At 45.0% G+C, this 25,495-nt stretch overlaps 1 protein-coding gene across 5 annotated transcripts in view; it reads right to left on the reverse strand.

Moving 5' to 3' along the window:
- Nucleotides 1-25,495, reverse strand: part of pphln1 (periphilin 1) — a 209,772-nt gene that overhangs the window by 53,619 nt on the left and 130,658 nt on the right. Inside the window, exon 11 of one of the 5 annotated variants that reach the window (XM_067999872.1) lies at nt 16,597-16,689. The exons of the other annotated variants lie outside the window; for them this stretch is intronic. Coding sequence (XP_067855973.1) covers nt 16,621-16,689 — 69 coding nt within the window. The 3' untranslated portion in view covers nt 16,597-16,620. The remainder of the gene's footprint in view (nt 1-16,596; nt 16,690-25,495) is intronic. 5 annotated transcript variants of the gene reach the window in all.

A 25,495-nucleotide genomic window follows, 5' to 3' on the forward strand; every position in this document is an offset into this window, starting at 1 on the left:
CGCAGTTACTTGCGACACTATCTCAGAGATTCCCTCATGTACCTGTGCGACCATTCCATTAATGCAGGAGGTGGACTCCTCCATCCTCTCCGCTATTGTGGAGAGTATTTGTGGCACCTGTTCCAGTACCTCGCAAATGTACTGCTGTCCCTCGATCATTCTCCTTTTAAAGGATAGCCACCGGGGTTCAGCATCTGCGTCCAGCTGAGCAGAGCCTGGAGAGAAGTGCGCCCACCGACACGGACTCTCTATAGCTGCCCCGGCCACCAGCGCCTGCTCGTGCTCACTTGTGTGTGGTGACTCACCAGGTGCCAACCCAACTAACTGAGTAGGAGGACCCACTGAGGTGTGAGTATCTGCGCTGGCGGATGGCTTGCTAAGATGCGACAGTGCGCCCTCAGAGACCAGAGCTCCTCTGAGGAATCGCCCTCTCCCATCACTGCGGTCGTTAAAGGGCCTGTAGGAGAATAGAAGGCAATATTAAGCATCATCACAGATGTGTTATGTTGCGATGAGCATCATGAGGTGTTCAACATGCTGATCATCGTTAACATCAATTCACGTTGTGTGTGATGAATGTTAAAATTGTGTCACCAGACGTTTGTGAGGTGCCAGTCTTGGCATCACTGAAGGACAGGCACCCGAGGGAGCGGCTGATCTCCAGGGCCTTCGTGAGGACCACTATTTGTTGTGGCCCCCCCCCTCCAGTGCTCACCCTATTGCGTTCTCTTCCACCAGGGGAGAAAGTACAGACGTGTGAGTGAGCGAGGGTGAAGTGGTCAGCTGATTAATGCATTGCTTTGGGTGAGGCTGACCGTGAAAGAGGTGCATCAGAGGGTTAGTATCAGACAGAGACATCATATTGGATCAGGATTGAGGTGAGTGATAGTGGTGGGATCACAAATGGGGAGATGAGGAAGTGTTTAAGAAGTGAAGGTAAGTTGAGGATGAGTCTTAAGTGGGTGTGTGAAGTAGTCTTGGCAATGCAGAATGATGGAGGGTTGGGGCAGAGTCATGTGTGACACGGAGTGCAGGAGAATCAGTAAGTGTACTCACTTTTGCTGACCTAGTTAGGTCATTGAAATGCTTCCTGCACTGGACCCAAATGCGGGATATGTTGCTCCTGCTTGTGACCTCCTCTGCCACCTCGAGCCAGGCCTTCTTGGTGGCAGAGGCCGGGCGCTTCCTCCTGTCGGATGGGTAAAATAGTTCCCTCCTCACCCCGGCCAGCAGCACCTCAAGTGTCGCTGAATCTTAGAGCTGCCTTGCCTCTGTGCTGCTCCATTGTGTCTCCTTGCTTCAGCAAAATCCATTGCAGCAATGGCCCTTTAAATCCAGACGCTCCAACCGACAGCAGGACATGCGGGTGCGCGGTCCGCCCGCTGCGCAGCTTTCGGACACCAAACCCGGAAACAAGATTAATGGCCACCAATTAAGTTGCGATTGCGTGGGGAATGGTAAGCTTTTACTAGTCGGGTTACCTGCGCGCCTGTTCACCCCCCCCGCTGCCAACCTGCTGCCCTTTTAAAAATCGTGCCCAAGGAGTCTAGCCTAACCTGCCATTCTATGAAGAAACCATGTGCCGAGCAGACATATAAAAATATCTTGATGTTACAGATAGACCTTCACGTACGTGGTCTCCTACTCCTGAGTCAAAGTGCCCCAGTACCAGTTCCTTTAGATTTCCGGTAGCATAGTGGTTATGTTACTGGGCTAGTAATCCAGAGGCCTGGACTAAAATCCAAAGTCATGAGTTCAAATCCCGCCACGGCAGCTGGCGAATTTAAATTCAATTAATTAATTAAATTCAATTAATTAAATAAAAAAAATCTGGAATTAAAATACTAGTATCAGTAATGATGGCCATGAAACTACCGGATTGTTGTAAAAACCTGTCTGGTTCACTAATGTCCTTCAGGGAAGGAAGCCTGCCGCCCTTACCCGGTCTGGCCTATATGTGACTCCAGACCCACAGCAATGTGGTTGATTCTTAATTGCCCTCTGAAATGGCCTAGCAAGCCACTCAGTTGTAAAATCTCGCTACGAAAAGTCATAATAAGAATAAAACCGGACGGACCACCCGGCATCGGACCACTAGGCACCGGACACGACAACGGCAAAACACCAAGCCCAGTCGACCCTGCAAGGTCCTCCTTACTAACATCTGGGGACTTGTGCCAAAATTGGGAGAGCTGTCCCACAGACGAGTCAAGCAACAGCCTGACATCGCCATACTCACAGAATCATATCTTTCAGCCAACGTGCCAGACTCTTCCATCACCATCCCTGGGTATGTCCTGTCCCACCGGCAGGACAGACCCACCAGAGGTGGCGGTACAGTGATATACAGTCAGGAGGGAGTGGCCCTGGGAGTCCTCAACATTGACTCTGGACACCATGAAATCTCATGGCATCAGGTCAAACATGGGCAAGGAAACCTCCTGCTGATTACCACCTACCGTCCTCCCTCAGCTGATGAATCAGTCCTCCTCCATGTTGAGCACCACTTGGAGGAAGCACTGAGGGTAGCAAGGGCACAAAATGTACTCTGGGTGGGGGACTTCAATGTCCATCACCAAGAGTGGCTCGGTAGCACCACTACTGACCGAGCTGGCCGAGTCCTGAAGGACATAGCTGCCAGACTGGGCCTGCGGCAGGTGGTGAGCGAACCAACACGAGGGAAAAACTTACTTGACCTCGTTCTCACCAATCTACCTGTCGCAAATGCATCTGTCCATGACAGTATTGGTAGGAGTGACCACCGCACAGTCCTCGTGGAGATGAAGTCCCGTCTTCGCACTGAGGACACCATCCAACGTGTCGTGTGGCACTACCACCGTGCTAAATGGGATAGATTCAGAACAGATCTAGCAGCTCAAAACTGGGCATCCATGAGGCGCTGTGGGCCATCAGCAGCAGCAGAATTGTATTCCAGCACAATCTGTAACCTCATGGCCCGGCATATTCCTCACTCTACCATTACCAACAAGCCAGGGGATCAACCCTGGTTCAATGAGGAGTGTAGAAGAGCATGCCAGGAGCAGCACCAGGCGTACCTAAAAATGAGGTGCCAACCTGGTGAAGCTACAACTCAGGACTACATGCATGCTAAACAGCGGAAGCAACATGCTATAGACAGAGCTAAGCGATTCCACAACCAACGGATCAGATCAAAGCTCTGCAGTCCTGCCACATCCAGTCGTGAATGGTGGTCGACAATTAAACAACTAACGGGAGGAGGAGGCTCTGCAAACATCCCCATTCTCGATGATGGCGGAGTCCAGCACGTGAGTGCAAAAGACAAGGCTGAAGCGTTTGCAACCATCTTCAGCCAAAAGTGCCGAGTGGATGATCCATCTCAGCCTCCTCCCGATATCCCCACCATCACGGAAGCCAGTCTTCGGCCAATTCGATTCACTCCACGTGATATCAAGAAACGGCTGAGTGCACTGGATACAGCAAAGGCTATGGGCCCCGACAACACCCAGCTGTAGTGCTGAAGACTTGTGCTCCAGAACGAGCTGCGCCTCTAGCCAAGCTGTTCCAGTACAGCTACAACACTGGCATCTACCCGACAATGTGGAAAATTGCCCAGGTATGTCCTGTCCACAAAAAGCAGGACAAATCCAATCCCGCCAATTACCGCCCCATCAGTCTACTCTCAATCATCAGCAAAGTGATGGAAGGTGTCGTCGACAGTGCTATCAAGCAGCACTTACTCACCAATAACCTGCTCACCGATGCTCAGTTTGGGTTCCGCCAGGACCACTCGGCTCCAGACCTCATTACAGCCTTGGTCCAAACATGGACAAAAGAGCTGAATTCCAGAGGTGAGGTGAGAGTGACTGCCCTTGACATCAAGGCAGCATTTGACAGAGTGTGGCACCAAGGAGCCCTAGTAAAATTGAAGTCAATGGGAATCAGGGGGAAAACTCTCCAGTGGCTGGAGTCATACCTAGCACAAAGGAAGATGGTAGTGGTTGTTGCAGGCCAATCATCTCAGCCCCAGGGCATTGCTGCAGGAGTTCCTCAGGGCAGTGTCCTGGGCCCAACCATCTTCAGCTGCTTCATCAATGACCTTCCCTCCATCATAAGGTCAGAAATGGCGATGTTCGCTGATGACTGCACAGTTTTCAGTTCCATTCGCAACCCCTCAGATAATGAAGCAGTCCGAGCCTGCATGCAGCAAGACCTTGACAACATCCAGGCTTGGGCTCATAAGTGGCAAGTAACATTCGCGCCAGATAAGTGCCAGGCAATGACCATCTCCAACAAGAGAGAGTCTAACCACCTCCCCTTGACATTCAACGGCATTACCATCGCCGAATCCCCCACCATCAACATCCTGGGGGTCACCATTGACCAGAAACTGAACTGGACCAGCCATATAAATACTGTGGCTACGAGAGCAGGTCAGAGGCTGGGTATTCTGCGGCAAGTGACTCACCTCCTGACTCCCCAAAGCCTTTCCACCATCTACAAGGCACAAGTCAGGAGTGTGATGGAATACTCTCCACTTGCCTGGATGAGTGCAGCTCCAACAACACTCAAGAAGCTTGACACCATCCAAGATAAAGCAGCCCGCTTGATTGGCACCCCATCCACCACCCTAAACATTCACTCCCTTCACCACTGGCGCACTGTGGCTGCAGTGTGCACCATCCACAGGATGCACTGCAGCAACTCGCCAAGGCTTCTTCGACAGCACCTCCCAAACCCGCGACCTCTACCACCTAGAAGGACAAGGGCAGCAGGCGCATGGGAACAACACCACCTGCACGTTCCCCTCCAAGTCACACACCATCCCGACTTGGAAATATATCGCCGTTCCTTCATTGTCGCTGGGTCAAAATCCTGGAACTCCCTTCCTAACAGCACTGTGGGAGAACCGTCACCACACGGACTGCAGCGGTTCACCACCACCTTCTCGAGGGCAATAAATGCCGGCCTTGCCAGCGACGCCCACATCCCGTGAACGAATAAAAAAAAAACAGAAACTATTCATGCTGCAGGAACAACCGCACCCTCCCAATCAATCCAAATAAAACATACCCCTACAGACCAAGTGGGTGGGATTGTGCTATGTGGAGGATGCACATCATTCAACAAATAGACAACGACCTTACAAGGTAACTAATCTGTCTTTTCTCTTCATTCTGTATCCACCACGCACCAATGAGCATACAGATTTAAGAGAGGAGAGGCCCATGCGTAAGGACCATAACATAAGTGTCAAGCTTAATTTACCAAAAACATTATGTGATGCAATAAAATCTCAACAGTAATGTTTAGCAAATGCATGGATTACTCCGTGTGGTAGCCTTGCATATGCTATCGATTGGAACTTGATTAAGAAATGTACTGGAAGCACCCTTGTAAAAGGTGGGACGAGGCTTGAAAGAAGTTCGAAAGAGCCTTTAGCTGGGGAAAAAAATTGTTGCAATGTCACATATTCTGTGGCTTTCTAACAATTGGGAGTACAAAACCACGTGCATCATTGCCTCTTTGCAACACAATGCCATTTTTATATGGATGCTTAGCATGTGGTTTCTCCAGAACCTATCAAATTAGCCAATATGCCTAAAGGCTGTGGAGAATGCAGAATGAAAAAAGGAGTAATTTCAAGACCCGTGACTGGGCAATTCGGGGTAATAAGTACTGCACTATGATCTAGTTTGGAAGAAGCATTGAGTTTTTATGTTTTGCTGAACAATACTGAAGTCACTTAGTACACATAGTTCTCTACATTTCAACTTTTTTAAGCTTTCACCAACACTGACGTTCTTAACTGTACTGTTAGAGTTAAGTCTGGCGCTGGTCCCGTTTTGCCCCCCATAAATTTAGCTGAAATTAGTAAAACTATGACAGCTTTATAATACAAGCTGCAGCCAAGTATTATATTTAGAGAGACTATTTCCTGCCGTCAAACTCATTTAAATACCAGCAATTAGAGAAGTTAATCATTTCCTGTAGCAGTACATACACACATTTCATGACACTGTAATCAACATCTGCACTTCACACATGGAATGCTGAAGCCCGATGAAAAATCCATGGCAGTTTTCAATTCCCTCTTAACTTTATGCAATACTAATAAAGGGGATAAGGAATGCGAAGTAAATATCACAGTATATCTATATTCTGTCTGTTCTATGAATAATACATATCTAAAAAGCTTGAATCCTGTTATCATGTTGTCACACTTTTTGAAGTCAATTCTTATGTCGACATTTATAATGGGGTCTGCCGATGTAATTAGTAATTACATAACCTTGCCAACAGATGACATTTTGAGCGAATTTCTTCACTTTCTCTCAGAGCTGCACCACCATTCGGTTTGCCCCCAGAAATTTTTTACCACGGGTCAATGAGTTTTGACATTAATTTTAAACTTTTAAATGTCGTTTTAACCATTTTATATATATAGGAAATATACTTCAACTTTTTTTCTAAGGTTTGCTCTCTCTCAGCAGTACTCCTGCTGGGGGCCCATTCTGCCTCTGACCCTCGCATCCTGTTAAACTCAACTGCAAGTAATTGCTGTAGCTCCACTCGTGGTGCCATTGTGCCTGTGGCCATCTCCCACTCCTTAAACTGATCGCTCCCAGTTTGCGGTTGTCCCATCCTAGGCCAGCGTTCTTTCTGCTCCACTAATTGGCCAGTCCTCAGCCGAATGGAGCGATCGCTATGGCATCTACTCATGGACTCCATGTGCCTGTGACCGCTGCTTAAAGTAGCTGGTCCAGGTTTGCAGCTGGTCTGTACTGAGCCGTCACCATTTACCGCTGCTCAACCCATTGTGGGACACTGCTGCTTTCGGCCGAGCAGTTGGCTGTGCGCCCATTCTCTACCCCCATTACTATCTTAAGAGACCGTTGAGCCGTTCATAAAATGAAAAGAGAAGACTGTTCAAGAGGTACAGTATGTTGGAAGTTGTGTTTAATAATTTTTTTAAAAAATCATTCAATCCTGAAGTGGTGTGAATTTTTTATTCAATTTACTGAACGGTGAAACGCAATTTTTAAAAAATCAGCCTTTATTCAATGATGAAATGGAGTCCTTAAATTTCAATACAGCATTAGTCCAACATGTTAGATTCAAATATTTTACCACCCATTCCTCTCTCATTCCAGCTCCACATCTCCTCTCCCCTCATGACTTTTCTCATTCCCTCCTCATCCCTGTTTTCCATAATCCACCTCATCCCATTTTCTCCCTCTCTTCCCTTTCTTCCTTTTCCCATTTCTCCCGTCCACACTTCACCCTCTCTCAATCCTCCCATTCATGATCCTTCCTTCCCGCTCCACCCGCCTCACTCTGCCACGCTATCCCCCCCCTCCAATCCCCCTGTCCCCAAACTCTGGTCCGGCTGAACATATTGCACTGTTGTCTTTGGTTCCAGCAGTGTGGCTGCTTCCTCTGGGCTCTGACCACTCCAGTGGCCAGTGGTCTTTGACCCCGCACCCCCCCCCCACCCCACCCAAGGACCTCTAACTTTCCTCTACCCTCTTATTATGTTGTACCTCTTTCCTCTGCCCAACTTCCTGCCCCTCACTATGCTCCATCTGACAAGTCACCCCACCCTGCTATACCTTCCCTATCGGGACCTCCAGCGTAGCAGTCCTCTGTCGGCTCTGGTCCAATCACTAGCCCTCTAATCCCACTTCCTCCGTCGAATGCACTTGGTCCTGACTCCCCCTGTGCAATGCCATGCGAGAGTGACTAATATATAATTAAAAGTCTTGGGTCTAGCCTACATCTATTAGATAATGCCTTTCATAGGTGTAACAGCCGAAACAATATTGTCACAAACGTGGGGTCTGCCTTAGGTATTCCCTTGGATTCAGTGGTGCGGATCACTCCCATAAGGAGTTCCTGAGTGTTACAATCAGGAATGTGCCCATACTCCCCAATATTGAACTATATAACTGTGATGGAGAGGATAGAGGGTCGGAAGGTCAGCTCATGGTCAAATTGGTCATCGAGGCTGATAACAGTCTGGTTCAGCCATAGACAGTGGCTAGGCAGGGTGAATGGGATCGATGGCTACGGAAAGAAGTTCGTGGCGGGGAATGAAGACAATGGCTTTGGTCTTCTCAATGTTTAATTGGAGGAAATTTCTGCTCATCCAGAACTGGAGCAGTCTGACAAAACAGAGGCTGCAGAGGGGCCGAGAGAGGTGGTGGTAAGACAGAGCTGGCTGTCGTCAGTGAACATGTAGAACCGGACGTGTTTTTCGATGATGTCGTGGATGAGAAATAAGAGGGGGCAAGGATAGAATCTTGAGGGACACCAAAGGTAATGGTGTGGGGGCTGGGAGAGGAGAAATTGTAAGAAAACCTCTGGCTATGGCTGGATAGGTAAGAGTGGAACCAGGTGAGGGCAGTCCCACACTGCTGGACAACGGAGGAGAGGCATTGGAGGAGGATGGTATGGTCAACCGTGTCAAAGGCTGAAGACGGTTGAGGAGGATGAGGTTAGAATCTAGAATAGAATTCTGTGCCATAAACCATTGTTGAAGCAATGTTCCTAAATTCTCTTAAAAAGGGAATTGTACAGTTGCTTGATAAAGAAGAATACTGTGGAGCAAAGAGAAGACTAGGTGACAACATAAAGTAAATAACCATGCAAATCGTGCCAAATGGCCTGTTTCTGTACTATTAACATTCTGTGAGTTTTACTTCTAAATTTGGCTTTTTATTACAGTTTGGTACAATTGAGTTCTGATGACTAGGTGTTTTATGAAAATGAGGAAATTTGCATACAAACCAATCAGCTTCAAGAAATTAGTCGAATATTTTACTTATTTGCTTATAATTACGTGTGACATGACAAATATAAAATGTATGTAATCCCATACAGTTTTCATAATAGATAAATATATACACTAGCAGATCTTCTGTGGTGTTGCTCACTGAGTCAGAGGATGTCTTATTTTGTATTGACAACAGTGTTATATCATATAACACACAATGCATTATAATATAATTGATCTCTTGTAGTAAAAAAATGGTTGTTACAAACTCTCTGTGTCTGTACATATTCTCGAGTTCAGCTTCACTGGTCACTAATGTAAGCAGACCTTCCTTCCCCTATGATTTGAAGATGACCTTTCGTGTCCAATATCTAGTCAAATAATGGTGTGACCTGGGTGTAGTCACAGAACCGCTGTGTATCCAGCTACTGTAATCTTACGTATACCGTCATGTGCAATCTCCTATCTTTAAGGAAGATCAAATGAAAAGCACTCTAGTGACACAAGGCATTGTTGTAAACCAACAAACTGGTTTATTTTACATAAAATAAATGAGGGGTAATACAGTTTTCAGAACACTCCTTGTACCATAAAATGAAATAAAATTGCAACTGTGCCCCTATTCAAGATGGGCATTCACTTTTGAGCTAGCTAACTTCCTTCCTCTGTTATGAACTGTATCCGTGTACGCCAGCCTAGAAACTGTCTGACTAGAAAGGGAGAAAACAGTTCTCTGAACCCCTCCCTGGACATTATTTACTGAGGATTGACCAGCCAAACAAATTTACCTCCTTGAATGAAATGCCACCCCCTCGATTTTGGGAGCTTGCGGCACCTGTAGGTCTTGCCCAGCCAAGCCCCTGCCAGCCACGTTGAATGAAAACCATTCTAGTACAATGGCAAGAGATGCTTAGAATCAAACCTAACAAACCTCATTGTCTCAAAGCTAGCATAACATGCAAAAGTAAATAGTCTGATGGCTGGCCTATCTGGTGTCCCATCAGGGAACCATTCTATCATCAGGGTGCGAATTGCCATGGAATGTACTCAACAATTTCCCTGTGTTTCCTAAGTAACGTTCTAAGTGGCTGTGGCAATAATCTAGATTTCATGTCGGTTGGCTTTAAATATCAAGTCAACAGAGGATGCTGTATTATATACGTGTGTGTGTGTGTGTGTGTGTGTGTGTGTGTTTTATGTATATATAAAAGTAAAAATTCTAGATTGACAAAATTCTGCTCAGGCGATACTGCTGAAACCGAAAAATGCTACAGTGGTATCTGTTTTTTCCTACTCTTAATTGTTTACGTGCTCATCTCTCTTTCTCTTTTTTCTCCTTCCATTGTCTGTCCGTCCCTCTTCTTTCTCTTGCCTCTCATTTTAGTCTCTTTCTCCCCCACTCTTGCACTACTCAAAGTTCCCACAAAACTGATGACCACTTATCTTCCCTTCCTGGCCCCCATGCTAGTGGATATTGTAAACGGTTCCTCTTCTTAGGTACAGTACCTCTCCCTTTCAAATTGGCCACCATCACCCCCTCCTCAAAAGGCTTACCCTTGACCCATCTATTCTTATAAACTACCACCCCCATCTCCAACCTCCCTTTTCTCTCCAAAGCCCTTAAGCATGTTGTTGCATCCCAAATCCGTGTTCATCTTTCCCGCAACTCCATGTTTGAACCTCTCCACAGGTTCCGCCCCTGACGCAGCACTGAAACAGCCCTGAAATGGCCCCAGTCATAAATGACATCTTATGAGATTGTGACCATTATGCGCTATAGCTCTGCATCCTTCTCGACCAGCCTGCAGTCTTTGACATGGTTGAGCACACCATCTTCCTCCAATGCCTCGCCACCATTGGCTAGAGAGGTGGGACTACCCTTGCCTGGTTCCACTCTTACATATCAAGTCGTAGCCAGAGAATCACCTGTAATGGCTTCTCATTCCACCTCCATATCATTACCTCTGGAGTCCTCCAAGGATCTATCCTTGGCCCCCTCCTATTTCTCATCTACATTCTGCCCCTCGGCGACATAATGCTGGCCAGCTCAATAGAGTGAAGCCCAGCACACTGACAACCTCTGGTCAATTTAAGAAAAGAAAATTAACCACCATTAGCACCACAGCCCAAACTTGTGAGACTATTAATAAAAATGCTGCATCTCTCTCCTTCCTGACCGAACCGGTAACTTTCTCTCCCCAACCATATCTCCTCAGTATGCCTTCTTCTCCACTATTATCCACTATATGCACTTTCCAATGTGCTCTCTACTACTCAATATATCTTGTTCACTTGTCCCATCTTCTCAGTACAGTTATAATTTCTTCCAAAGATTCTCCATTATTTCTAGTAAGCTGCAATTCTTCTGTGTACTTCTCACTGATGTCCTTAGACACATTTTCAATGAAAGCTCTCCAAACGCTCCCTTTCCCATCACATTCCTTCAGACAACCCAACAGTTTTAAATCCAACAAATTTTCTCTCCCTCCTCCCAAAACTTGACTTTCCCTAAGCTAATTTTTCCCAAACCTTTGCAGGCTCCTCTTTTTTTTCATACCCTTGCTCCAAGCAGATCCACATCTCAAATTCTGTCTTTCCGTACTGCAAGGACCGCCCCCCCCACCCCCCAAGTACAACAAGGGCCTCAACCTCTCCTCAAAATCTTACTTTCCTCAACCAGCTCCTTCTTTCTTTGTCAAAGTGGTCCCATTGCTCAGTCTTTCTTTGCACACCCACCTCCGAGTTCTCCACAGTGCTCAGCACCAACCCACTTCTCAGCAACACCCTACTGCTCACATGTTTCAGTCCCTCAAAATATTCCTGCATCTCAACCCGCATAGGTACTTCCACAACCCCTCCTCTCATACCCAGACACTAAGTCCAGAAGCAATACTCCAATTGCCAAATCCCACCAAAACCTATCCTCCAAACTCAATCCTCTAGACATTCCGTATCGCTCCGATTCACCTGCTCCATCCAACATCACACCCAACACATTATATTCAAAGTTCAATTCTTCGATTCTGTCTCTGCTGTTCATTCAGCTAATCGCCTATATTTTTTTTAATAGCGATCATAGTATGATCGAGTTCAACGTTGTATTTGAAAAGGAGAAACCCATATCAGCTACTAAGATTTTAAATTTAGGTAAGACCGACTTCAACTGGATGAGACAGAGACTGTCCGCAGTAAACTGGGCAAATCTGTTAATGGATAAAATGACAAATGATCAGTGGGAGGTGTTCAAAAAAGAATTTAACGTGATACTGACCAGTTTATACCCCTAAAGGGGCAAGAGATCCACTTGCCAAAAAAAACAGCCATGGACGACAAAAGAGGTAAGGGACAACATAAAACTAAAAGAAAAAGCATACAAAAATGCAAAAAATAGCACAGAACCTGGCGACTGGGAGAGATACAAAGAACAGCAAAGGGTGACACAACAGAAAGTAAGAGCTACAAAAAGGGATTATGAAAAGAAACTTGCAAGGGATATCAAAATCAACACACAAAATTTTTACAATTATATTAGGAAAAAGAGGGTGGTCAAGAGCAATGTGAGCCCCTTAATAATTGATAATGGTGATATTGTAAATGAACATAAGGAAATGGTGGACATGTTAAATAATTATTTTGCATCAGTATTTACAGTAGAGGAAGAGGATAGCATGCCAGACGCCCCAAGGAAACTAATTTTGAATCAGGGATGGGGGACTCACCATAATTAATGTAAGCAAATTAACAGTAATGAAGAAAATAATGACATTAAAGAGTGACAAATCCCCAGGACCAGATGGTTTCCATCCCAGGGTTTTAAAGGAAGTAGGTGAGAACATTGCAGAAGCCCTAACTATAATCTTTCAAAGTTCTCGTGATTCTGGAACCATTCCTTTAGATTGGAAAATTGCACATGTCATTTTGCTATTTAAGAAAGGTGAGAGATGGAAACCAGGGAATTATAGACCAGTTAGCCTAACATCTGTTGTCGGGAAATTACTAGAGTCTATAATTAAGGAGAGAGCGACTGAACACCTTGAAAATTTTCAGCTGATCAGGGAGAGCCATCATGGATTTGTAAAGGGTAGGTCATGCCTGACGAACGTGATTGAATTTTTTGAAGAGATGACGAAAGTAGTGGACAGGATAATGTCTATGGATATTGTTTATATGGACTTCCAGAAGGTATTCGATAAAGTCCCTCATAAGAGACTGTTAGTTAAAGTTGAAGCTCATGGAATTGAGGGTAAATTATTGGTTAAGAAATTGGTTGAGTGGCAGGAGACAGAGAGTAGGGATAATGGGCAGGTACTCAAATTGGCAGGATGTGACTAGTGGTGTCCCACAGGGATCTGTGTTGGGGCCTCAACTATTCACTGTATTTATTAATGACTTAGATGACGGATAGAGAGCCACATATCCAAGCTTGCCGATGACACAAACATAGGCAGCAATGTAAGCAGTGTAGATGGAAGCATAAAATTACAGAGAGATATTAATAGATTAAGTTATTGGACAAAGCTGTGGCAAATGGATTTCAATGTAGGCAAGCGTGAGGTCATCCACTTTGGACCTAAAAAGGATAGATCAGAGTACTTTCTAAATGGTGAAAAGCTCAAAACAGTGGCGGTCGAAAGAGAAATAGGGGTCCAAGTACATAGATCATTAAAATGTCATGGACAGGTACAGAAAATAATCAAACAGGCTAATGGAATGCTGGCCTTTATATTCAGAGGGCTAGAATACAAGGGGGTAGAAGTTATGCTACAGCTACACAAAGCCCTGGTTAGACCCACCTAGAGCACTGTGTTCAGTTCTGGGCACTGCACCTTAGGAAGGATATATTGGCCTTGGAGGGAGTGCAGCGTAGATTTACTAGAATGATACCTGGATTCCAAGGGTTCAATTATGAGGAGAGATCACACAAACTAGGGTTGTATTCCTTGGAATTTAGAAGATTAAGGGCTGATTTGATTGAGGTTTTCAAGATATTAAGGGGAACTGATAGGGTGGATAGAGAGTAACTATTTCCGCTGGTTGGGGAGTCCAGGACTAGAAGGCATAGCCTAAAAATGAGAGCTAGGACTTTCAGGAGTGAAGTTAGGAAAAACTTCTACACGCAAAGGGTGGTAGAAGTTTGGAACTCTCTTCCGCAAATATAAGAACATAAGAAATAGGAGCAGGAGTAGGCCAATCGGCCCCTCGAGCCTGCTCCGCCATTCAATAATATCATGGCTGATCTGATCCTAACCTCAAATCTAAATTCATGTCCAATTTCCTGCCTGCTCCCCGTAACCCCTAATTCCCTTTACTTCTAGGAAACTGTCTATTTCTGTTTTAAATTTACTCAATGATGTAGCTTCCACAGCTTCCTGGGGCAGCAAATTCCACAGACCCACCACCCTCTGAGTGAAGAAGTTTCTCCTCATCTCAGTTTTGAAAGAGCAGTCCCCTATTCTAAGATTATGCCCCCTAGTTCTAGTTTCACCCATCCTTGGCAATATCCTTACCGCATCCACCCGATCAAGCCCCTTCACAATCTTATATGTTTCAATAAGATCACCTCTCAGTCTTCTGAACTCCAATGAGTCGAGTCCCAATCTACTCAACCTCTCCTCATATGTCCGCCCCCTCATCCCCGGGATTAACCGAGTGAACCTTCTTTGAACTGCCTCGAGAGCAAGTATGTCTTTTCTTAAGTATGGACACCAAAACTGTATGCAGTATTCCAGGTGCGGTCTCACCAATGCCTTATATAACTGCAGCAATACCTCCCTGTTTTTATATTCTATTCCCCTAGCAATAAAAGCCAACATTCCGTTGGCCTTCTTGATCACATGCATACTAACTTTTTGATTTTCTTGCACTAGGACCCCCAGATCCCTTTGAACTGCAGTACTTTCCAGTTTCTCGCCATTAAGATAATAACTTGTTCTCTGATTTTTCCTGCCAAAGTGCATAACTTCACATTTTCCAATATTGTATTGCATCTGCCAAATCTCCGCCCACTCACCCAGCCTGTCTATATCCCCTTGTAGGTTTTTTATGTCCTCCTCACTCTCTACTTTCCCTCCCATCTTTGTATCATCTGCAAACTTTGATATGTTACACTTGGTCCCCTCCTCCAAATTGTTAATATAGATTGTAAAGAGTTGGGGACCCAGCACCGACCCCTGCGGAACACCACTGGCTACTGGTTGCCAGTCCGAGAATGAACCATTTATCCCAACTCTCTGCTTCCTGTTAGATAACCAATCCTCCACCCATGCCAGAATATTACCCCCAATCCAGTGATTCTTTATCTTGAGCAATAATCTTTTATGTGGCACCTTGTCGAATGCCTTCTGGAAGTCTAAATACACTACGTCCACTGGTTCCCCTTTATCCACCCTGTACGTTATGTCCTCAAAGAACTCAAGCAAATTTGTCAGACATGACTTCCCCTTCGTAAAGCCATGCTGACTTTGTCCTATTAAATTATGTTTACCCAAATGCTACTGTCTCCTTAATAATGGACTCCAAAATTTTACCCACCACAGATGTCAGGCTAACTGGTCTATAATTTCCAGCCTTCTGCCTACTACCCTTTTTAAATAAGGGTGTTACATTAGCAGTTTTCCAATCTGCCGGGACCTTTGCCGAGTCCAGAGAATTTTGTAAAATTATTACCAAAGCATCCACAATCCCTACTGCCACTTCCCTTAAGACCCTAGGATGCAAGCCATCAGGTCCAGGGGATTTATCCGCCTTGAGCCCCATTAATTTACTGAGTACCAGTTGGCAGTTGATGCTAGCTCAATTCTTAATTTTAAATCTGAGATTGATAGATTTTTGTTAACCAAAAGTATTAAGGGATATGGGGCTAAGGCGGGTATATGGAGTTAGGTCACAGATCAGCCATGATCTCACTGAATTGCGGAACAGGCTTGAGGCGCTATGTGGCCTACTCCTGTTCCTATGCTCCTACTCTACAATAATTTCATTGAGGTCTTCCTCTATTTGGTTATTAATACCCTTCAACAACAAACAAGCAAACCCCACTACAAAATTTAGCAACATGTTGGGACACACTATAACCTTAAATGGGTATACCTTCATGAGACAAACTTCACCCCACATTATTAACCCCATTATTTTTATCCAAAAGCAATGCCACAGGAGAACAAATATATACATGAAGTGCTGTGTCCAGCATATGTCCATGTCATACCAGACCACACTTCATTATAGATGCAAAATAATGTTTAAAAAGAGAATGCCAGTCTTCATTTGCAGCTTGAAATTTACAAGCCCTCTGATTGACCTCAGCTTTTTCTAAGTAGATATAATCATGGGGATTTGCCTATTTATAGCAGTGGCCTTAAAGGCACAGGCCAGATTAGCAGCTAAACCGTACAATAATACTTCAGACCTGAGCAGCAGAGGAGGTCTATCTGTCTATCCATATTAGAAAAAAAAAATTTTTTCATCAGCATTAGAGTTTTCTATAAGCCAATTTGGCATCACAATTGCACCTGATTGGCAGAAGTTTCATTTTCATAAAACAGAAACAAATCACAGCTGAACAGGTAAAGTACAACTGGAAGCAGAGAAAGTGGGTACATAAACTTCCAATGGAAAAAAAGTGAAGATTCTTGAAAACAACCAAAAATGAGCAATCAAGAAAAACTACTAATACAAAAAAGTGGGCACCCAATGAGGTTACTCTACAATCATTTTTGATTTTTTTTTCCAAGTGCAATCTTGATCTCTCATTAGCTAAAAAATGCAATACCGAAAATAAGTTTTGTAACATAATAAAGACATTTTTTTTTTACAGTATTTGTAAGGATTATTAGACTTACCTAGACAGAAGCATTTTGTTCACTTTAAGCATCCTCAACATATGCCTCCCTATGAAGTCCATGGCTTGAGTTTATGGCACCTTCCAGAACAACCTGCATTTATATAGCACCTTTAACATAGTAAGACATCCCAAGGTGCTTCACAGGAGCATCATCAAACAAAATTTGACACTGAACCACATAAGGAGATGTTAGGACAGGTGACCAAAAGCTTGATCATGGAGGTAGGTTTTAAGGAGCATCTTAAAGGAGGAGAGAGAGATAGAGAGGTACTCTGACAGCTGGAGACTCATGCAGGTATTAGAATATCTCCCAACAAGCATCTGTGCTTACAACTTTCAGAATCCTTTTGAAAGACAGCAAGACTGAAAATTGAGTGCGTCAGCATTTCTTGTTTGTAAACCTCACCCCCTCCATGCACAGTGATGGAAAAGTACTAGCAGCACAAATCACAGCCAGGAAACCATTATTGGGACTTGAAGGTAAATATAAATTTGTTTCCTTTTGGAGTTAGGAACATGAAAATAATGTATAGACAAGGAGTTGTTTATTTATGCAATTTATCCTTAAATAGCAGTCATGTGTTTATGTTCAAGAGGCATATTGCTCTTACTTCCCCAGTCACTCTTCTCACCTTGCTGGCTTGGTTTTTGCTAACTTGCAGGCCTGGGTTTAAATGTTTAGGGTTCCTTGCATTTTAAGCAAAAGAACACATTACAACTTTAACTTTATCCCATGTAGCCAGTCTGCACTCTTAATTTATATCTGTATGAACTCACCCAGTGTTTACTTACTGAACAACAATTAGAATTTCTAACCTTAAAAGGACACACATCTACACTTTACACGATTATAATGTTTCTATCTTATAAAGCAGTGCATCCTCTGTCTTCCACTAAGTAGCAACATGGAAGGTTTGCTAGTACTATTATAAAACTGTATGTCTAGCATGAACTCTCTGTTGGTCACTTCAAGTATCATACTCGAAATTTAAGTGTAACGCTACAACATTGGCATTTACCCGACAATGTGGAAAATTGCCCAGGTATGTCCTGTCCACAAAAAGGAGGACAAGTCCAATCCGGCCAATTACCACCCCATCAGTCTACTCTCAATCATCAGCAAAGTGATGGAAGGTGTCGTCGACAGTGCTATCAAATGGCACTTACTCACCAATAACCTGCTCACCGATGCTCAGTTTGGGTTCCATTCGGCTCCAGACCTCATTACAGCCTTGGTACAAACATGGACAAAAGAGCTGAATTCCAGAGGTGAGGTGAGAGTGATTGGCCTTGACATCAAGGCAGCATTTGACCGAGTGTGGCACCAAGGAAGTCAATGGGAATCAGGGGGAAAACTCTCCAGTGGCTGGAGTCATACCTAGCACAAAGGAAGATGGTACTGGTTGTTGGAGGCCAATCATCTCAGCCCCAGGACATTGCTGCAGGAGTTCCTCAGGGCAGTGTCCTAGGCCCAACCATCTTCAGCTGCTTCATCAATGACCTTCCCTCCATCATAAGGTCAGAAATGGGGATGTTCGCTGATGATTGCACAGTGTTCAGTTCCATTCGCAACCCCTCAGATAATTAAGCAGTCCGTGCCCGCATGCAGCAAGACCTGGACAACATCCAGGCTTGGGCTCATAAGTGGTAAGTAACATTCGTGCCAGACAAGTGCCAGGCAATGACCACCTCCCTATGACATTCAACGGCATTACCATTGCCGAATCCCCTACCATCAACATCCTGGGGGTCACCATTGACCAGAAACTTAACCGGACCAGCCATATAAATACTGTGGCTACAAAAGCAGGTCAGAGGCTGGGTATTCTGCGGCAAGTGACTCACCTCCTGACTCCACAAAGCCTTTCCACCATCGACAAGGCACAAGTCAGGAGTGTGATGGAATACTCTCCACTTGCCTGGATGAGTGCAGCTCCAACAACACTCAAGAAGCTCGACACCATCCAGGACAAAGCAGCCCGCTTGATTGGCACTCCATCCACCACCCTAAACATTCACTCCCTTCACCACCAGTGCACTGTGGCTGCAGTGTGTACCATCCACAGGATGCACTGCAGCAACTCACCAAGGCTTCTTCGACAGCACCTCCCAAACCCGCGACCTCTACCACCTAGAAGGACAAGAGCAGCAGGCACATGGGAACAACACCACCTGCACGTTCCCCTCCAAGTCACACACCATCCCAGCTTGGAAATATATCGCCGTTCCATCATCGTCGCTGGGTCAAAATCCTGGATCTCCCTACCTAACAGCACTGTGGGAGAACCTTCACCACACGGTTCAAGAAGGCGGCTCACCACCACCTTCTCAAGGGAAATTAGGGATGGGCAATAAATGCTGGCGTCGCCAGCGATGCCCACATCCCATGAACAAATTTTAAAAAAATATGAAGTATAATGAAACAAAGGACCTCTCCAAGAAAACAAAATACCAGAGCCAGGATCTGCAGCATCTTAAATGCTTTCTGTATGAATCCATCCAATTTGTTTAACATTAAATAGACTTTGTAACCTTAAAGGGACACACAACCACAATTTTGCAGAAGAATAATCTTGTGTTTTACATAATTCTTATAAAAGAGAGCACCACCAACTTAATGTTAGCAGCGCCACTTAAGAGTTGCAAGGAATACATCAAAAACGGTATGTTAACACGCCAGGCATCAACACTGTCTGATGCAAATTTTTGTCTTGCACTTAGCACCAGAGCCTGAAAATGTGCAGCTTCCTCTTTAACCTTCCCACACAAAGCCAAGTTCTGATCTACAGTCGGATGTGAACGTTCAAGAATGCCTTGCAGCCTTAAAGGGACACGCACTTGCAATTTAATAGCAGAATACATTATGTTGTACACTGAATAATATTCTACAGTGTAGCCTCTGACCATACATATACAGTGCCAAGTAAGATTTGCTAGTGCAGTATATATAAAAGTCTTGCATCAAGCATACATCTGTCAAATACCAGATTAAAATGTTTAAATGCAAAACATCTTAAAAAAAGAAATAAAGTCATTGACCTGGACCATGATATTCAGAAGCAATTACAACTTCACTCTGATTGATCTCAGCAGTTTAGAAGTAATTACAATTACCTGAATTTGCCAATTTAGAGCATTGGCCGAAAGAGCTAAACATAAAAACTCCAAGCCAGAGATGAGCCATGAGCAAAGCCACAGGAGATCTGCTACTAATAAAAGAAATTAAAGGCTACACAACACAGTGGGTTGAAATACTTTTTCTTTAAAACACTGAATAACTTACTCAGCTGCATTCTCATTTACAATAACAATTAAACTTATAAAAGGCAGAAATTGATATTAACAAGGCTACTAAATTTTTAAGTTGAACTGAACTAAATAATTTCCAAAATAGCTATTAAATATTAGAAATGTAAAATAATGTATGTCAACAGAGTGATCAACTGGAAATTGTTATATAGTACCTTAACATGTATTATTATGTTCCATGAAATAAATTGAGTAGAAGATAGTAAAGGAACAGGGGATTTAAAGTTATTGGTTTCAGCTAATTGCACTATATTTGACATTGTTACTGTCAGGCTGAAGGAATCAGAGCTGGAATTCAAAGCTTTCACACATTTGTTAACTTTTTATAACTTAATGAAAAAAAGTTCCTGAATTGTGCCTGATGACATTCATGAGAGAAATACTCAATTTTACATTAGGTTCTTGTATCATCAGGAGCTAATGCTCCTTGTGAAACTGCTTTGTTCCATAGAGCGGCGATGAAAGATATGAGATTAAAACTCTCAAGAAACCACTGACATGAGCAAAATGTAGGTTTTAGAGCATGGAGTGACTCCAAAGTAATCAGCTTAAAAGTTGCTACATAGAAATATGCCCCTAGACAAATATTGCCACAAATGTTATTCTATTCTAAAATTAAGCGCTTCAGAAAATGTTGGAGGCCAAGGTCTGGTTAACCATATTGTTTGGATCTTTCTGGAAAGATTTTCCTCACTTGTTTGGAGCAATGCCTGTATTTTCAGAAACTGCAAAATCTTTGTTTTCACACTTTCAACGTGTTTTTTTAAAACTACACTTCCAGACGGTTTGCTTTTCTTCAACATTTTTCCAGACACATTTCAATCTGACACGTAGTCAGGGGATGTGTGTGTGCTGACTTTGACTGATCTTATACCACTGTTGCAAACTAACTATGTCAGTTGTAAATACAGAACGTCTACAATAATTTAAAGGAGTGTTTCCACCTAATTTTGATTCCGCCTTATAACAGTGATTCCTTATTCTAACTAAACTATGATAAATATATGGAAAACTAAATTTGGCTGCATTTCTAAAGAGCTCATCATCATCACCCCATTCCGACAGTTCTTTGTGGTTGGTTTGCCTTTGACATGTGATATGCAGTAAATGTGACCATACAAAGGGAATGCAAATTGTATGGCAGTCACAAGATAATCAGCAGTTTAGGAACTATTTTACATTTCTCTACAGATTTTAGTTACAAGAAGATACAAATTTAACAATGCAAAACTGCTTGAGCCTTTCTTTGAATAAAATATTTTTAGTTGTTGCATAAAATGGCATGGGACACATGATGAACAGTTGAAGTACAAATTATCTCTCTTAAATAGTCTGACCTAAAACTCAATTCTGTCACTCTGCAATTAAGTTATGATTGGTGGCAGAAGTAGGATATGAATTGTATCCCATAGTACTCCTCAGGCGTTTATCTACATACCAAACCAAAATAAATCATTGAAATTAGTAATGGGCAGCACAGGAGATCACATTCAATTGATGCTCTGCTCTGAGTTCCCAGTCTCAATTGTGTTGCTGCTACTGCTAGGGGAGCCCAAGTAGAGATTAATTCTCACGTGCATCCTGGTGGCTAACCAGTAGCATAATTGGCAGCAACTTGGGAGTACTTTGTCCTCAGAAAGAATACTAGAGGGATAAAATCTAGAGGGATATGATTCTATGATTCTAAGATACTCTCATAAGAAAATCCATAAATCTCTTGTTCAGTGCTGAGATAACCACACAAGGTAGCAGTGGGAAGAAGAGAGTAGGGGCTCAATTTTGCAATGGTGGCGGGGGGGGCTGCAGTCAGGAGCTGCAACACGAGGGGAGGAGGGTGAGAAAGAGTGAGACGTCACCTGGTGCTGGACTGGAAGACCGGGGGGTGGGGGGAGAAGAGTGGGACACAAGGAGGACATCAGACATCGGAGCAGGGTGCAAAGGTAAGTTCATTTTGTGTTTTCACTTAACCAGGTGTGAATCAGAAGCGGTGGGCAAGCCACCCAGGTAAGTTAAAAATCGTTCTAATCACTTACTCTGTCACAGGTAAAGTGCCTTAAGTACCTCAATGAGGTACATTTGGCTCTTTAATTGTCATCCCGCCGGCAATCCGTTTTCGGGTCGCCCGTGCGCACACAGGTGGGTCACTGGGAAACTCGGAAGGTGGCTGGTTGGAGCTGGCTTCTGAACCTGAACGAGATTTCCGCGATTTTCTGAGCCCTCCCCCACGCCCAACGCACCCGCAATTGCCCCCTTGATCTCAATATCCCTAGGCTCAGGAAGGTGAAATGCCACATTCCTGACTCTTATCCAATGACTCCTGATGGAAAGTGCTTGGGATTGGGTGTTAACACAGGAATATGAGCAAAGTGAATGTTAAGAAAAGGCCATTTTCCCCATTGCTGCTCATACTTCTCATCCACAGCAATGTGGTTGATTCTTAATTGCCCTCTGCAATGGTCGAGCAAGCCACTCAGTTGTAAAATCTCGCTAAAAAAAGCCATAAGAAGAATAAAACTGGACGGACCACCCGGCATCGGACCACGAGCACCGGACACGACAAAGGCAAACCAAGCTGAGTCGACCCTGCAAAGCCCTCCTCACGAACATCTGGGGACTTGTGCCAAAATTGGGAGTGTTGTCCCACAGACGATTCAAGCAACAGCCTGACATAGCCATATTCACAGAATCATATCTTTCAGCCAACGTCACAGACTCTTCCATCACCATCCCTGGGTATGTCCTGTCCCACCGGCAGGACAGACCCACCAGGAGGTGGCGGTACAGTGATATACAGTCAGGAGGGAGTGGCCCTGGGAGTCCTCAATATTGACTCCGGACCCCATGAAATCTCATGGCATCAGGTCAAACATGGGCAAGGAAACCTCCTGCTGATTACCACCGAACGTCCTCCCTCAGCTGATGAATCAGTCCTCCTCGATGTTGAGCAACACTTGGAGGAAGCACTGAGGGTAGCAAGGGCACAGAATGTACTCTGGGTGGGGGACTTCAATGTCCATCACTAAGAGTGGCTCGGTAGCAACACTACTGACCAAGCTGGCCGAGCCCTGAAGGACACAGCTGCCAGACTGGGCCTGCGGCAGGTGGTGAGCGAACCAATACGAGGGAAAAACCTACTTGACCTCGTCCTCACCAATCTACCTGTCGCAAATGCATCTGTCCATGACAGTATTGGTCGGGGTGACCACCGCACAGTCCTCGTGGAGATGAAGTCCCGTCTTCGCACTGAGGACACCATCCAACGTGTTGTGTGGCATTATCACCGCGTTAAATGGGATAGTAGCCATGATGTGGAGATGCCGGTGATGGACTGGGGTGGACAAATGTAAAGAGTCGTACAACACCAGGTTATAGTCCAACAGCTTTATTTTAAATCACAAGCTTTCTGGGCTTTCCTCCTTTGTCAGGTGAGTGCAGGGTTCCATAAAGGCACAGCATATATAGTCAGAGAACAATGCCTGGTGATTACAGATAATCTTTCCAACTGCCCGTTATCACACCTCGGCAGAGAGGTAATCACAGCAATCAAAGGAGTGGATGGTGTTCAGACAGGGGAACATTACATCCAAGATGACTGAATACACAAGCGGTCAGAACACAAAGGCAGAGAGAGAGAGAGAGAGAGAGAGAGAGAGAGAGAGAGAGAGAGAATGACCAGTTGTATTAAAAACAGATAACTTTTTTTAGCTGGTGGGGTTACATGCAGCGTGACATGAACCCAAGATCCGGGTTTAGGCCGTCCTCATGGGTGGGGAACTTGGCCATCAATTTCTGTTCGACGATTTTGCATTGTCGTGTGTCTCGAAGGCCGCCTTGGAGAACGCTTACCCGAAGATCAGAGGCTGAATGTCCTTGACTGCTCAAGTGTTCCCCGACTGGGAGGGAACCCTCCTGTCTGGCGATTGTTGTGCGGTGTCCGTTCATCCGTTGTCGCAGTGTCTGCATGGTCTCGCCGATGTGCCATGATCCGCGGGCATCCTTTCCTGCAACGTATGAGGTAGACAACGTTGGCCGAGTCACAGGAGTATGAACCATGTACCTGGTGGGTGGTGTCCTCTTGTGTGATGGTGGTATCTGTGTCGATGATCTGGCATGTCTTGCAGAGGTTGCCGTGGCAGGGCTGTGTGTTGTCGTGGACGCTGTTCTCCTGAAAGCTGGGTAATTTGCTGTGAACGATGGTGTGTTTCAGGTTAGGTGGTTGTTTGAAGGCGAGTAGTGGAGGCGTGGTGATGGCCTTAGCGAGGTGTTCGTCATCATTGATGACATGTTGAAGGCTGCGGGGAACATGGCGTAGTTTCTCCGCTCCGGGGAAGTACTGGACGACGAAGGGTACTCTGTTGGTTGTGTCCCGTGTTTGTCTTCTGAGGAGGTCTATTCGATTTTTCGCTGTGGCCCGTCGGAACTGTCGATCGACGAGTCGAGTGTCATATCCCGTTCTTACGAGGGCGACTTTCAGCGTCTGTAGGTGTCCATCGCGTTCCTCCTCATCTGAGCAGATCCTGTGTATTCGCAGGGCCTGTCCATAGGGGATGGTCTCTTTGACGTGGTATGGGTGGAAGCTGGAAAAGTGGAGCATTGTGAGGTTGTCCGTGGGCTTGCAGTAGAGTGAGGTTCTGAGGTGCCCGTCTTTGATGGAGATTCGTGTGTCCAAGAATGAAAAGGATTCTGAGGAGTAGTCCATGGTGAGTTTGATGGTGGGATGGAACTTGTTGATGTTATCATGTAGTCTCTTCAGTGATTCTTCGCCGTGGATCCATAGGAAGAAAATGTCGTCGATGTATCTGGTGTATGGCATTGATTGGAGGTCCTGTGCAGTGAAGAAGTCGTGCTCGAACTTGTGCATGAAAATGTTGGCGTATTGGGGTGCGAATTTGGTCCCCATGGTTGTTCCGTGTATTTGGGTAAAGAACAGGTTATCGAAGGTGAAGACATTGTGATCCAGGATGAAGCGGATGAGTTGTGGGATGGCGTCTGGAGATTGGCTGTTGTTGGTGTTGAGTACTGAGGCTGTTGCAGCGATGGCGTCATCGTGGGGGATTTCAGCAGCGAACCCAATGAGACAATCAACGATTCCGGAACAGCAGACAGAGGGATCCGCGGTACAACAACCGAAGAAGAAAGAGTCAAACTGGACTCCACCGGAGGGTCGCTGCCCTAAGCTTGACATGTATGCTCAAGCTGTCAGGAGATGCGTCAACGCCAGATTCATCAGCCGCACTCACAAGACAGTCCAGAATGTCACCCGAGCACAACGCAACGCCATCGACGCTCTCAAGACCAACCGCAACATCGTCATCAAACCAGTGGACAAAGGAGGAGCCATCGTCATATAGAACAGAACGGACTATTGCAAAGAAGCATACCGACAACTGGACAACCAGGAACACTACAGACGGTTACCCGCAGATCCGAACAAAGAACACACCCACCAACTCAACAAACTGATCAAGACCTTCGATCCAGACCTTCAAAGCATCCTACGCGCTCTCATCCCATGTACTCCCCGCGTGGGAGACTTCTACTGCCTCCCAAAGATACACAAAGCAAACACACCCAGACGTCCTATCGTA

Source organism: Heptranchias perlo, chromosome 18, assembly GCF_035084215.1.
Source record: "Heptranchias perlo isolate sHepPer1 chromosome 18, sHepPer1.hap1, whole genome shotgun sequence".
NCBI lineage: Eukaryota > Metazoa > Chordata > Chondrichthyes > Hexanchiformes > Hexanchidae > Heptranchias > Heptranchias perlo.